Source organism: Plectropomus leopardus, chromosome 4 (assembly GCF_026936395.1).
Source record: "Plectropomus leopardus strain MGB_pleo_1.0 chromosome 4, ASM2693639v1, whole genome shotgun sequence".
NCBI classification, from domain to species: Eukaryota; Metazoa; Chordata; class Actinopteri; order Perciformes; family Serranidae; genus Plectropomus; species Plectropomus leopardus.
In genome coordinates, this window is record NC_142179.1 from 30,177,172 (window position 1) to 30,190,604 (window position 13,433).

General features: G+C 43.6%; 1 protein-coding gene across 2 annotated transcripts in view; it reads left to right on the forward strand.

The window, feature by feature from the left end:
- Window positions 1-13,433, forward strand: part of LOC121945061 (uncharacterized) — a 31,100-nt gene that overhangs the window by 3,689 nt on the left and 13,978 nt on the right. For both annotated transcript variants that reach the window (XM_042489067.2, XM_042489068.2), the window contains 4 exons: window positions 941-2,242; window positions 2,349-2,439; window positions 4,032-6,812; window positions 8,249-8,374. In XM_042489067.2, the coding sequence (XP_042345001.2) occupies window positions 942-2,242; window positions 2,349-2,439; window positions 4,032-6,812; window positions 8,249-8,374 (4,299 nt within the window). In that variant the 5' untranslated portion in view covers window position 941. The remainder of the gene's footprint in view (window positions 1-940; window positions 2,243-2,348; window positions 2,440-4,031; window positions 6,813-8,248; window positions 8,375-13,433) is intronic.

Genomic DNA, 13,433 nt, shown 5'->3' on the forward strand with positions numbered 1-13,433 from the left:
GAATTTAATCTACAATGTCCCATAAGAGTTCATTTATTTATTTTACTGCAATGGTTTTACATTGGTAGGTTTCAGAATTGGTTTTGGGAAGGAAAAAATGATATATTGGAATATCTTTAGTTGCAGGTTCCTGGTATTATGCATGTTGGCTCACTGGGACACTTTTTTGGACCTCTGCCATTTTTAGTATTTTTAGATACAGCTGTGCTCTTTTGCCTAGATGAGTCCAAATATCTTCTGTGACGAGTGTGTTGTGCATATGACATTATAGAATATGAATTATTTAATTAATCGAAATTGTTAATAGAGAGACCTTCAGCGAGCGCTTCATGAATGCAGTGTTGTGTTCACCAGCTACCAGTCAGATTAGCATAATAAGGTATTTAATCCTAAATGACACAAAATATGTACAGTTTTCATTGTTCACTGTATTTGGTCGTTTTTCACAGCAGACATTTTGAATAGTCATAGATGCAAAAATTCCAGTGTTAGAAACAACGAAAATGATCGCTCCGTTTTATTCAAGTGTTCCAGTAAAGCCATGACAGAGGGACAGTGAGTCAGCAGGACCCTGATGCTGAAGCAGCTAAATGGAATGTAGCCGTCATTAATTTAATTATTTACGCCTCTGTGACCTGCTGTCGAAATCTACTTCATGAATAAGGTCTATCAATGTAAATGTGGACGCTGACTGATTTATCGTCCCTTCTACTGCTATCAGCACGTGTGCTTTAACCCACAGAGTGATCATCATTAGCCTTGTGTAAATATCTCTTTTACTCGCATGTATAGTCGTGCTGCAGTGTGAGGCACTCCCAAGACAAAGTCCACAGTAAAGGCGAGGTGGTGTGAGTAATACGAGGCTAATAATAAATGACCAGAGATCAGTTTTGTTTTGTAATTCTGACGGCAACCCTTTTTTTTTTTATTTTATTAAAAGGATGGCTGCTCAGGTAGAAGTTCAGACGGGGGAGGTCGGGAGGACAGGACGACTTCACCTGAGCCCCCTGACTGACTCCAGCAATAAGGGCCTGATTGAGATCCCCTCTATAAACCAGTCCCATATCATCACTCCAGAACCTAACAAACCCGTTCCAGGGCCCAAGCCACGGCTCACTCCCAAACCTTTTGCTGTGGAGAGAAACGCCACCATTAAGCCCATACTTGCTCCTAAGCCCCAAACCAAGCCCCGGCCAGAGTCCACTCGCCTTTCTGGATACAAACCAGAGCTTCCATCAAGTCCCAAACCACAGCAACCAGTTGCCCCCAGCAAACCCAGGCCAGTGTCAACCAACCCCAACCGACCATCCCCTACCTCCTTTAAAACATCTAATAAGTTGAACACTGGACAAACAACCAAGCCAGTGGTCCAGCCGTTTAAACCGGCCCCCCCTCTTGATCCTGTAGACCCCAGTAAACCCAGTCCTCCTGTAGCAGAGAGGCGGAAACCTGCTTCATCAAATTTGGGCTATTCCAAGAGCCTTAAGCAATTCCCAGCAGCAGAGTGGTCTGGAACCACTAAAAGTGAAGATGAGAAGGACCAGATGTCACCCACTAAGAGTGGGGTCTCTATTACCAGAGCCAAGTCCATGGGCTATCTCGCTCAGGTGGGACAGGAGGAGGAGGAAAAAGAAAAAGCTAACCCCGAGGCAGCGGTGCCACTGCGGCCGCAGCCCAGAAGTTCCAGGCCTAGACCTGTGTCAGCCATTTTCCTAGAGAGTCCGACCAAGACAGAGACACCAGTTCCAGCCCCTCGCTGGGCGAGGCGACCACTCTCAGCTGATCTCACGGCCAAGTTTGAGTCCATCGGTCTGTCACTGCACCGTAAAACTCCCAAGGCAAACACTAAAGAGAACACTCCAGAGGAGAAGGCGCTGCCACAGAAGAGAGAGCAGGAGAAAACACCTAAGAGCACTGATGGTGTCTCTGAGCCGGCTGTCTCAGACCAAAGCAACAAAAAGACAGAGGAAAAGACTGCGAAAGAGGCCGATGAGGATATGCGTGCAGTTAGCATCAAGTCAAGAATCAGTCTCCTCCTCGACTCATCCGCGTCTCCTGGGACAGGTGTCACAGGCCAAGGGCCAGATCTTCACTCTCCAGGACAGCTGGTCCCTGAAACTGAACCAGCAGTGGGTGTCAAACAGCTCATCAAGCAACTGACAGAGGACGCAGCACCAACTCAGAGCCCTGTTGTGAAACCACCACTGAAGCCCCGCCCCTTGCCCCTCGACCTGACGAAAAGGTAAGAGCTGCGCTGATATCTCCTCAGCTTGCTTTTGTCCCATGTCTTTGTCCACGAGTTCCATTGTCATGCATGGCTTTTGTCTTGTTTGGTGTATGTTCATCAGGTTTTCATCCGAGAGGTCGCCAGACCTTGGCGGTGTTTCCCTCAGTGAGGCGACAGAGCGCCATGACATCAGCAAAGATCCTCAGAGGAGGGTAAGAAAGGGACTAAGCTTTGTAGGAACTGGTTTCTTTCAGGCTCAGTCTGTGTCACAGCTTAATGTTGTTGTAAAATTAGTTGTAAATGTACTCAAGTATCGAAAGTAAAAGCACAAATAAATGCAGTTAATAAAAAAATCAAGCAGTCAGAATTTTGAGGATTATGAAGGTCTTTTTTTTTACTTTTAAAGGATTTGAAGAACCAAATCTATTTTTTTCCTTCCTTCACGTTCTTTCATTTGTCCATCTAGGGAAATGTAGTGGAGTAATACTAATAATAGTAAAGTAATAAAAAGTAATACTGCTTTGTAACATTACACCACTGGTGGCTATCTCTTGCCAAAAGAAAAACAAAGGCATAATAGCAAAGATCAGAAAAGACAAAACAAAGAGGGCACATGAATATAATACAGGTAAAGTCCAACGACGGGTGGGTCCAACAAGATGGAAGTTGACCGAATTAGCCATAACATGTGCCTTCAAACATAGTCATGAATTGGTAAACCATCGTGAAATACGTTTTTAACAAAACTAAGAGTGACAGAAACTTTCCCCAGAGGAAATGGGGCATTACAGCAGAAAGTGTCGTCAATGCCATAGATGTACAAAGCTGTGAAACCTAAGACAGCAGGCACATTAATCATCTCTGGTGGCTGCCGGTTATGAAACACACAGAGAAGAGATCACTGGGAAAAGGTCAACACAGAGAGGCTTTGATTACCACCTCTGCACCACACCCACTGTTATGAGGCCAACACAGAACAAGGGGATACCGTTTCTACGCTGACAGTTGTTCACTCAATCACTTTAACTGTGTTGAGGGCTGTTTTTTTCCTGTTATGTTGCAAAGTCGCATTTGTTTTTAAAGCTTATATTTCTGTCAGATGTTTGTTGTAACCAGGGTTCCTGTGGAAAAAAATCTCAAAAGGCATTGAATTCATACATTTAAAAATAAGGCCTTGATTGTTATTAAAAAATGTTAAATGAATCAGTTTTGAACATTTTTCAGACGTGAGAAATAGGATTTTATTAACTTTTTTTTTCTTGATGTTGCATGGGAAAATCTAAAACAAAAGTGGTAACATCTACTTTTGGTTAAATAATTTCCCAAATCCCTCCTCTTAAACTTGTCATGATAGGAATCCAGGCATCTCAAGCAGAGTGAACAACAAAAAATCGCCCAGGAAGCCAGTCAGAAAATGCCATATATTCCTACTTCAGTTGGTAAACCAAATAGATTATTATAGAATAATATGTTCATTGTCTTCCATGTGTTCCACTCTAAAAACTTGGTATAGATAATCTAACTTTTTTACAGTACTAAAATATCATGTTTTATGTTACAATAAACATTTGGGCAAAATTATCCTTCAGTTTTCGTTATTGTAAAACTGATCTTAAATTTCGTCCCGACGAAGTTATAAAAAAGTCTTAAAAATCTTAAATCTAATTCGACTTAAGCCGTAGAAACCCTGGTTGTAACAAAGACTTCAAATGGTAAAACGTTTGAGAGAAAAAATACATGATTGTTGAATGAGCATTGCGGGCTTGCTTTTATCACTTAACAATTGTCAGTATCTCTGTCTTAGACTGAAGAGTCAGCTATCACCCCCAGTGACCAGAAGACTTTCGTGGATTTAAAGGACTCCCAAGTGCAGCTCAGAAAGGCCTCCATGCCTGAAGGGCCTGAGGTGGGACAGAAGTTTGGCGCCACATCCAAGGAAAGTGGTCCCAGCAGTGATGTTCAGACAGTGAGAGCATCCTTGTTTGAAAATGTTGTGGAGAGGCACAGTGTGCTGATGGTGGAGGACGGCAAGCCTTTAAACAACGCTAACGATTCGCTCAGCAGCCCGTCATTTAAGACAGGAGCTGGTGAAGATGAGGGAACTCTGGTCACTGCCACCTATAAGGAACCCGTATCGCCATCGAGTCCTCTGCGGGTGTTGCACGCCTTTGACACGGTGCAGGCGGTGGAAGAGAGTCGGGCGGTGAGTGAGAACATCCCATCAGCTCAGCGGGAGGATAAGGCCTTGACGCTACGCTCCAGGCGCTCAGAAGGGAGCAGGCCAGCGGCAGAGAGGACAGGTTCAGCACAAGGTGAGCCAGCCGGCGCTGCGACGCCAGAACTGCAGCCTCGATATCTGAGAGTCGGAGCTTTGCCTAAGTGGAACACTACAGGTCCCGAACAAGAGGCGAGTGAGCTCAAAGAATCACAAAGGGAAGAACAAGTGGATCAAGACAGAGGAAGGCAGAGAGAGGCAGAGCAGGAGGAAGTGGCTGCAGCCCCTAAACGTTTGAAAATGCTGCAGGCAGAAGAACAGCCGAAACCCAGGGCAACCTACTTTGCTCTGACGGGACAGATACAGGAGCCAGTTTCTCCTGTAAATGTAGGACCAAGCATAGGGGACATGGCCGCGTCCTTTGATGATTTTTCTGTGAGGTCTGCAGCAGGGAGCTCTCAAGGGAAGGTCCTTCCAATGAGGCGGAATCCATCATTTGAAGAAGCTTTTGGAAAAACCTCTCAAGATCCATTTGAGGAGTTGATGATGAGGAGCCAGATGTCACACAGGGACGGACAGGGACAGATGGCAGAGGAAATGATGGACGTTGAAAAGAAACGAGAACTTAAGAGGGAGACAGAAAGACACATGGCAAAAATAAAAGAGCTGGAGAGGGAGAAACAGAGACACCTGGAGATGGAGAGAGAAGAATTTGCACGGATGAAGGAGAGGGAGATGCAAAGAGAATATGAAAGGCAAAGACAGAAAGCATTTGAGAAGGAGAAGCAGGAGTTTGAGGAGAAACAGCGCGCACTGGAACGGCAAAAACAGATAGAGCTCGAAAAGCAGAGACTGCAAGAATTGGAGAGAGAGAGACTTGAGAAAGAAAGGCAACGACAACTTGAGAAAGAGAGACGACAAGAACTGGAGAGACAAAGGAAGATGGAAAGAGAGAAACAACGAGAGCAGGAAAGGGAGAGACAGCGTGAACAGGAGAGGCTAAGACAAAGGGAGGAAGAGCGGCAGAGAGAGCTGGACAAGGAAAGAAAGCTGCTGGAGATCCAAAAAGAGAAACAGAAAATGGAAGAGCTGGAGAGAATGAAAGAGATGGAGAGACAACAGCTCTTAGAGTTTCAGAAACAGAGGCAGAAAGAGAAGGAGAGGCAGCAGGTCCTGGAGCTGGAGAAGCAGAGACTGAGAGAGAAGATGGAGAAAGAGGAGGCCGAGAAAATAAAACAGATGGCACTAGAGCAGGAAATGTTGAGGATAAGAGAAATTGAAAAAGAGAGGGAAAGACAAAGGGAGATGGAGAGGGAGCTTCAGAGAGAGGCTGAGAGGGAGAAGCAGAGAGAGCTGGAGAGACAGAGACAAAGAGATTTAGAGAGGGAGAGACAGAGACAACTTGATATTGAGAGACAAGAACTGGAAAAGCAGAGGCTGAGACAGCGAGAACTGGAGAAGGAGAGGCAGAGGAAGGAGGAGTTGGAGAGATTTAAAGAGATGGAGAGGATACAGCTCTTGGAGTTGGAAAAGCAAAAGCAGGCAGAGAGGGAGAGACAGCAAATGATTGAGCTTGAGAAGCGCAGACTGAGGGAGAGGATGGAAAGGGAGGAGGCGGAGAGGATGAGACAGATAGCCAAACAGCAAGAGGCGGAGAGGCAACGGCTAAAAGAGAAGCAGAAGAAAGAAGAGCAGGAGAGAGCCAGGCTGGAGTCAGCATCTCTCAGGCCTAAAGTGGTGGATCTGGACTCCGTGCTCCGAAATGACCCGTTTTCCAAGCCTACTTCTCAGCGCAGTGACCCTTCAACGCGGTGGAGGGAGCCATCTCCGAGAGCAGAAGAGCCTTACAGACCTTCCATTCTCGACATAGACTCTTTCTCATCTCAATCCCAGCTCTCCCCCAGTAAAGACTTGTTTCCTGTTTCTGGTATTCAGGGTGTAGACGCTGGGTTTGGCGCTAGGCTACAGCCACCTGATGTAGATGTTAGCTGGAGGGTGCCGTCACAGACTTCAGGAGGTATCACAAGCCCAGCATGGACAATGTCTCCTCAGGACCCGTGGGAGCTGTGGCCTGTTGAGATGTCAGTGGACAAACCGATGCCTGAACCCAAAAAACAGGCCACCAACATCAGTCCAGAGCAGCTCCTCCTCAGGCAGGAGGAACGACACCCGGCTCCACAGAGGCACTGGCCTGTTGCGATGAATGAGACACATCAGTTGGCTCCTCCTCACTGGTTAGAGGCTAAAAGTGGAGGCTCTCCAGGTGGAATCTCCAGCAGCGCTTCTGCAGAGCAGATATGGCTCCCCAGAGAGCTGCAGCCTCAAGACAACAGTGGAGAGGTCCGTCACAGGAGATCACATGGATCTCAGGTGAGTCAAATTTTTACACAAACATTACACTACATTGCCACTACGAAATCCCCTCTTTATGCCTACTTTGCATTTTTGCATTAAAACAAATGACTGCAACATCAGGCCGCTCCAGTGTGTAATTTTAGATTTTAGCATGCAGGCACCAAAAGAGCTGTGACAGGCGTGACATTTAACACAACAGTGTCAGCCTCACGTGTGACATAAAACATACACAACAGCAGCGCTTTATAAACATTAACAATAGCATTATATGACGGCAGCAATCATTAACCTTTTCTGTTATATGGCGGCTGATCACGTCCTCTGCTCTGAGGGTAAGGAGCCCCCAAATCTCACTGTTTTCCCAATTTGGGGACATTTAGGACCGGAGTTCTTCTTATTTGATTTAGCTGCTAACTGCCACTGCTGCCTTTTAAAATCTCCCATGGTGGGTCACATGCATAACATGACGTCAAAAGTCACACTCGTCCCGCCCATGGTCCCGTCTTGCTGGTTATCGTGTTCATACAGACACCGTTTTGCCACTGAGGATAGATCATAGCATGGTACTGTCACAATACGGTGTATAGTGATAATATTAGAATACAGGTGATATTGGAATAAACCATTAATTGCAAAAATAATCTTGTATAAGTCTTTGTTTTGAAAATAGATTGTATTAACATTACCTGTTTGTGCTTCAGGATTTTCACAATTTTGGAGAGGCCTGAGATAGACCAGTATGAGATAAAGTACACAGTCATATCCCTTTTTTAATGCGCACCAAAACATGTATACATGTGCCAGTGTTACAGTATAAAACTGACAGAAAGTAGCAAATTCAAAGATTAAAAAAACAGTTTTAGTTTATGGTTAACTGACACACTTTAGTTCTCTACAAATGACTGAAACAATTATTAGTTCCTAATAAACTGGCCCTCCACCATGTGTCCCTTGTAAGCAACATACAGTTGCCATTGCCATTTCTTCTTTCCCATGTACACTATGTATATGCCATAGCAATTTTTATACAAATGTGTGAGAAGTAATCTTCACATTTAAAAGAAAAGAAAAGCATAAATCCATTAATCGATGGCAATCCACTTTTAGTTAAGCCATGCCTCCTGTCATTGGGGGACTGTACTGTATGTGTCTGTCTGAGCAAGTGAAAGAGTGACCTTGCACATGCATGCTGTGCTTCTCCCGGTTGTTCTAGATTATTTTGCTACAGATGTGTATAATAAAATATTCCACCACATAAAATTGAGCTGAAAACAAGTTTGCACTTCCTGAATACGGTTAATGAAGAGTATCATGTGGCATATGAATATCTCTCACAGCTAAACAATACACCACAGTAACCAGCATGGTAGAGAGCAACTTTTAAGACATATACTGTATGTATTAGGTGATATGAAGATATTGAGTTGACTCTGGTTCTTTGTGTCTATTAGGAGTTGAACAGGATGCGCTCTCGCAGCGTGTCACGTCGATCAGCTCCTTCAAGCAGTGCGGTGGAGGGAAGCCTTTCCAGGATGAGGAGTCGCAGCGCTCACAGAGAACAGGACCGCAACAGCTGGGTGAGTCAGGCTGCTGCTGAGCCTCTGAAACAGCAAAACTGGCTTCCAGGAAGATATAACTCAATAAGATGGGAAACTGCTGCCTGAGTCTGTGCTTTAGTCTGATTGTTGGCTGTGAGCCCTTAATTATAATCACTGTTTTCAGTTGGACTCTTTCTCACACAGCTCTGGGAGACAGGGAGGGAAATCTGTGTGCACTTGAGTGTGTTCTGTGAGAGTGAGTGATATTATATTTGTCTTTGAAAGAGAGGAGAGGGAGTGTTTGTCTGTGTTTGTGTGTGTGTCTCGTACATTGAGGACATCAGGTAGAAGGTAGAGGAATGCAGTTAGTTGACTGGATGCTGACAGCTGCTCTGCTCAGATAGTAAAGAGTAGGTGACTAATGTTGATGGCACGGTCTTTTAGACTCACCTCCACCCATCGCACGTCACGGCCAAACACCTTCTCAGGCCTGTAATTCAGGATTGGATTAGTCAAATGGTTAATGAGTACATGCTCTCACTGCTCGTTTATTAGAAGCCTGTCAGCACGGCTCAGGGAAAGCCGTGAAGTGAAAAGGACTGTAATGATCATGGGCCCTGCAGCCGAACAGACACCTCATATTTGTGTGGCTGTATTCCTCTGTCTTACTTTGTTAGACCTTTAAACCATGTGGTTCACATCTCTTGCTTTTACATTTTGAAATTGGTAAACTAAAATAGCTGCATATTTGCAACTACACACATTGCGTACACAGATAAATTATCTACATCCGAGCATGCACTGTGTTTATTAATAAACAGGGTTTGGTTCAGTTGACACTTTGTCATTGAGACCATAATTGTAGGCCCAGGTTGAAAGCCTACACACTATGAAACCAGAAGTACAGTTTATTGTGTCTCATAATTGCACACTGTGTGATGCAGGGCTCAGATCAAGTCACCACGAGTCTAAGGTCACTACCACCATCTAGTGGTTGTGTTTCAGTTTGTGAGTGTCACCTATTATACGGTCAGTGTTTGTAGTTCCACATTACTGCTTTCAGTGCTTGTGTTTTTAAGATGAGTGAAAGTCAGCTGCTGTGATTTAAAAGGTGACATTAGTATAGTTAATAACAATACTGTTGGTCACAAGAATACACACTGAGTGCAACGTGTTGCCTTGCAAGTGTCTGAGTTGCACATAGTAGGATATACATTGTAGTAGATACTCTGACCCATAATGCAGTGCTATTTTAAAATGAAATACAAGACTAGCTTGCATTACACTGAATGATTATTACCATCTCACATTTGTTATGATGAGGGATTTCAACCTTTATAAAGCATCATTACATTTGGTTTAGTTTACCCTGCCAATATAACATTACTGTAATACAAGTATGCAGTCACTTATTGGACTGAAGGATTATTGACAATACATACATTTGTACTTCAAATACCTGTCGTCCCTCATCACTGTTGAATTTGACCATGACACTGTGTACAGTGTAAAAAAAAGAAAGAAAAAATATACAATTTTCTAAAAGAAAATATCACAAATAGAGCTGCAACTATGTTTTTTGTAAATGATTTCTTAATTACTTGTTTCATTTTCAAAATGCCTGTCACAGTTTCCAAAAGCCAAAGGCGTCATCGTTAAATAGCTTGTTTTTTTCCTGACTACAGGTCAAAAACCCGAATTCATTCAATTTATTATCACAAAAGGCATGAAAAAAAGCAACTCCCCATAAGTGAAAGAAATGTTTAGTTTTTTATTTGCCATTAGAAATTGACTTGAATAATTAATCAACTATCAAGTGTTGAAAATTAATTTTCTGTTTATTTACTAATTAATCTCTACAGTGGCATCAGGAAATCAAAAATATTTTATTTTGCACAGTAGAGAAATAAACTGAGCAAAATCCTAGAAAATATATTTTTATATCCGGTTGGATATTTGGCTTCAGAATTCACAGAAATTACAAATAATGTTTTATTGCCAAAATCCACGAGTGTTCGCAGATATCAGATATGATTCATATCCCTTCATTGTATTTACTGGTGGAAGCCTCCTCAGACTCACCCAGATGAGATAATAGTTGCGTGGTGACGTCACTGCTTTAAGTTGGAGGGTCTGAGGCTGGTGAGCGGGGCAGAGCAGAGATGGGCACCGGGCTGAGAGCTGTGTTGTACTTGTGGTCATGCTGCCTGACTCCTCCGTGCCTCTGGGTAAGTGACAGCACAACTCTCTTATTACACAAGTCTCTCTGTGAGACACATGTGTCCGCTCATATGATACTGAATGTAGGCAGTTATCATACACAGTAATCTGTACGGACTTTAGCTCTATCCTGTTTCATCCTGTTTGTGTGGCTGCTGGTTGTGTTTCTGGCCGGCGCTGTGTTCAGATCGATGATGTCAGCAGAAGAGGGGAAGTGGTGAGCAGCCATGACTCACTTCCCAGTAGATGATGTTTACTACTAGGAGAAGGAGGAGGAGGAGGAATATTTAGGGAATTGGGAGCAGTACATCTTTTGGTGTAATGTGTCTTGGCTTCTTCCTGTTAGTCGAATTTTCAATCAAATTTAAAAATTAAAATCAGTGGAAGGAATACTTCCTATCAAGGAAACTTAACTCTCTTGTCATCTCTCATCCAAGCAAATGTAGACATGTTGGTACAATGTAACATTTGGATGATAAAACAATTTATTTTGGGTAGGGCTGCAAATATTTATTTTCATCGCATTCATAGCATTAGCAATTATCTTTGAGATTTGGTTGTCTGTAAAATATGGAGCATTTATTATATCATGAAATTGATTTATTTATTATTGTTATTATTTATTTAAATTTACCTACCACAATTTCCCATAGAATGAGATGTCTTCAAATTGCTTTTGTTGTCTAACCAACAGGTAAAAACCCCAACGTATTCTGTTTGCAATTTTTTTTAATAATGAGAAAAGCAGGAAATCCTCAAATCTTAGAAACTGTAACCAGGAAATGTTCAAGTTACTATTATTTTGTTTATTTTATTTTTTAATTGTTAATCAAATGATTCAAAATAGTAAATACATTTTCTGACCAATCGAGTAATTGCATTTTTTTCAGCAGTAATTTGAGTATTTTAGCTTTGTCCGGCAGTGTTACCTTGTCCTTAATAGTATGCTGGAAAAGGCCGCCATTTCAGGCTGAGGAGTACTGAGAGAGGTCAGTTTGTGTGCCGTTGGAAACTGAGAACCTCCTGGCCGACTTGCCTTTAGCACAGCTTCAAAGACAAGTTAATCAGATTACCTGTAGGGGGCATATGTGGACAGGGATTCGGCTTTTATGAGCCCCTCTGTCCCAGTCGGCTCAGAGGTGAACTCTCTGAAGTGTGTCTGGAGTCACCTGCTGTGGCTTTATTCATGGTACCAGTTCATTGGCACCATATCACTAAGTCGGAAGTGATTTTTAGCCTGATCTGCTGTTTGTCTGACACGGAACGAGATTTTAACAAACATTCACTCGATTGTTTTGATTCTTGCTTTTGTCTACACCGTGCTGACAAACTGGTTGATGAGTGAACAATCTCACTGGTAGAGCCACACCTGTATTTTTACTCCTCTCTCATGCATGTCGAATCGATCTTTTTATAGTGTCCTCCTTAACACAATCATGCACTTGTGCTCATTCCTATCTCACTTTATCATCCCCACTTTCTCTCTAGCTGTCTGTTTAAAAGCAGATGCTGTGTAATATGCATTTTCATTTTCTATCTCTCGCCCTTGCATTTGTTACCACTGCTTCTGCGTTCTGGCTGTGACACTTCACTGTCTTGCCCTGCGACTGAATCAGGCTGGAGCGATAGAGCACCGCAGAACATATATCACCCTCCTCTCTCCCTCCCGCTCTGTATCAGGGACCTCCCATTCTCTCTCCCTCTCTCACACTCCCTGACTCTGCTCCACACTCCCTCTCTCCACCCAGTTTCTCCTTGACGGTGAGTCCTATAGCGCTGAGTACAGAGAGCAGCACTGCTGACGCATTTTCTCCTACCTGCCCGTACCTGCAGAAAAAGGCAAGGGGAGAAACATTTTCTCCCTTTTCCTCTCCTCCTCTCTGGATTTGAATTCCCCACAACAGTCCTGTTTCCTCTTTTTGGCACTGCGTTGATTGCCCTCTGGTTTCTCTGAAGGAATACGAATGACTACAGCAGCTTTCTTTTTGCCACCAGCTGTCCTGCACCATTTCTCCTCGCAGCTATTTGTCAGAAGGTAAAACAGTATTGGACACCATGGGAATGCAGTCCCGTTGGGTGGATGGATTTTTCAACTTTTAACACGGGCCTTGTTTTGGAGGAAAAGCATCATCATCAGCCCTGGGAGAGCTGTCAGGTTGGATGTAATTGAGGCTGGGATCAGGACACAGAGGCTCACAACTGGAGTGTTGGCCGAGGTGTCAGAGAGCAGCGAAGAACGTCAATTCTCAAACTTAGTATTATTAGCATAATTAATTTATGTGATAGAAATAGATAACTGAACATTGTGCCAAACATAAATGGTATATTGAGGATGTGATTCTGCTAAAGTTGTGCGTCACTTCTGTACTTAAGTAGTTGTTTTATGTGCTTGAAGCAAGAAAAACATGGCTGAGAAACCTGTTGGTAGACAGCGCAGCAGTTTTCCAGGCTGTCTTACAGAGTAGTGTCCTGCATAACTAATAGCAAGTGCTGGCATTACGTAACCTTCACGTTCCCACTTGGTTGTTGTCAAGCACATCATAGCTAGCATATCTTGTGTGCATCAAAATAGACATTAAAAATCTTCACAATTCCATTCAGGCCGACCGGCTGGAGCCTTGAACGTTATGAGTTGAAACAGAGTCCCGATGGCTCCAGTGGGACTGCACTGCAGAAAAGCTGTTTAGAAGTGAAACTGAGGAGAGGCTCTGTCCTGTAAGGGTCACGGACTGACTGCCGTGATCCGTGCTGCAGTGCTGCACGCAGCAAACGCCGTCAACATCCCCACATTGGACTGGCTGAGCTGTGTTGTTGTTCTCTCTGTCACCTTCCTCACTGCTGCAGTATTGACCCAGCAATACACACCAGTGAATACCTA